Source organism: Octodon degus, unplaced genomic scaffold, assembly GCF_000260255.1.
Source record: "Octodon degus isolate 3935 unplaced genomic scaffold, OctDeg1.0 scaffold00047, whole genome shotgun sequence".
Lineage (NCBI taxonomy): Eukaryota > Metazoa > Chordata > Mammalia > Rodentia > Octodontidae > Octodon > Octodon degus.
The window spans coordinates 12,938,813-12,939,801 of NW_004524623.1; the positions used below are offsets into that span (position 1 = coordinate 12,938,813).

The 989-nt window shown below is 60.8% G+C and overlaps 1 protein-coding gene across 1 annotated transcript in view; it reads right to left on the minus strand.

The window, feature by feature from the left end:
* The window catches only part of Ipo8 (importin 8), a 96,619-nt gene extending 96,151 nt beyond the window's left edge, over window positions 1-468 (minus strand). The window contains exon 1 of the mRNA XM_004632177.2: window positions 51-468. Within this exon, the coding sequence (XP_004632234.1) occupies window positions 51-134 (84 nt within the window). The 5' untranslated portion in view covers window positions 135-468. The remainder of the gene's footprint in view (window positions 1-50) is intronic.
* Between the last annotated feature and the right edge of the window lie 521 nt (window positions 469-989).

A 989-nucleotide genomic window follows, 5' to 3' on the forward strand; every position in this document is an offset into this window, starting at 1 on the left:
CGGGGCGCCCAACAGGTGCGCAGCCGCCCCGCCGGCCCGCCGCCGCCCACCTGGTTGAGCTCGTTCTCGGCGGCGATGCGCAGCTTCGGGTCGATGGTGCCCTTGAGCGCCTGGATGATCCGGTTGAGGTCCATGTCCCCCGCGGGGGGCTCCGGGCCCCCGGGCGAGTAGGCCGGACGGCCGCTTCAGCCCTCGCGGGACCCCCTCAGCCGCGGCCGCCGCGCCCCCCGAGCTGCCGTGCTCCCCACGCCCGCCACCGTCGCCACCTGCAGCCACTAGCTGTGCCACTCCGACTCTGCGCCCCCTGTCTTCCCTCTTCCCCCCACAACTCGCTCTCCATTCACCCTTTTACGACAGCCGGTGGGAGGCGGGAGAAGAAGAGGAAGCGGCGCCAGCTTTACGGCAGCCCTGTCCCGGGCGTGAGGCCGTGACCCGCGCCTGCAGGCGGCCGCCATGATGCCGTACGGAGAGCGCGCTCCGCTTTTGCCCTCCCCAGCGCCGGCAGGCGGGTGCCATGCTGTTGTACGGAAAAGTCTCCCTCCCCTTCCCGGGGGCCTGCCGCCCGCGTCCTGACAGCTGCTCCCAAATTAAGCGCAGGTAGATGGGAGACACTTGTAGTCAGACGAGAGCTGTCTGGGCGTCTCGACCGAGCCTGTTCCAGGAGAGATGTGTTAAAACCATGAGGTCGTGCGATCTAGAGGACACAATTCGCTCATGTGTAGGAGCCGTCGTTCATTCATTCGCTCACTGAGCGTCCTTAAGCATGTATTTCTAAGCAGAATACTAGGACTTTTAAGAACAAGATGAGTTCCATTCAGGTGCACATGAAGGAACTCCAATCAGACAGAACGAATAACATGAAAGATGTATTTTCAGAGTGTAGGAACATTGATGTAATAGAATTTGTATGTCAGTTTCAGAAAAATTTCCAGACCCTCTTAGAAGAGTAGTGAAAATCAAGGAAACGGGTTGCACTATGTCCACCCACT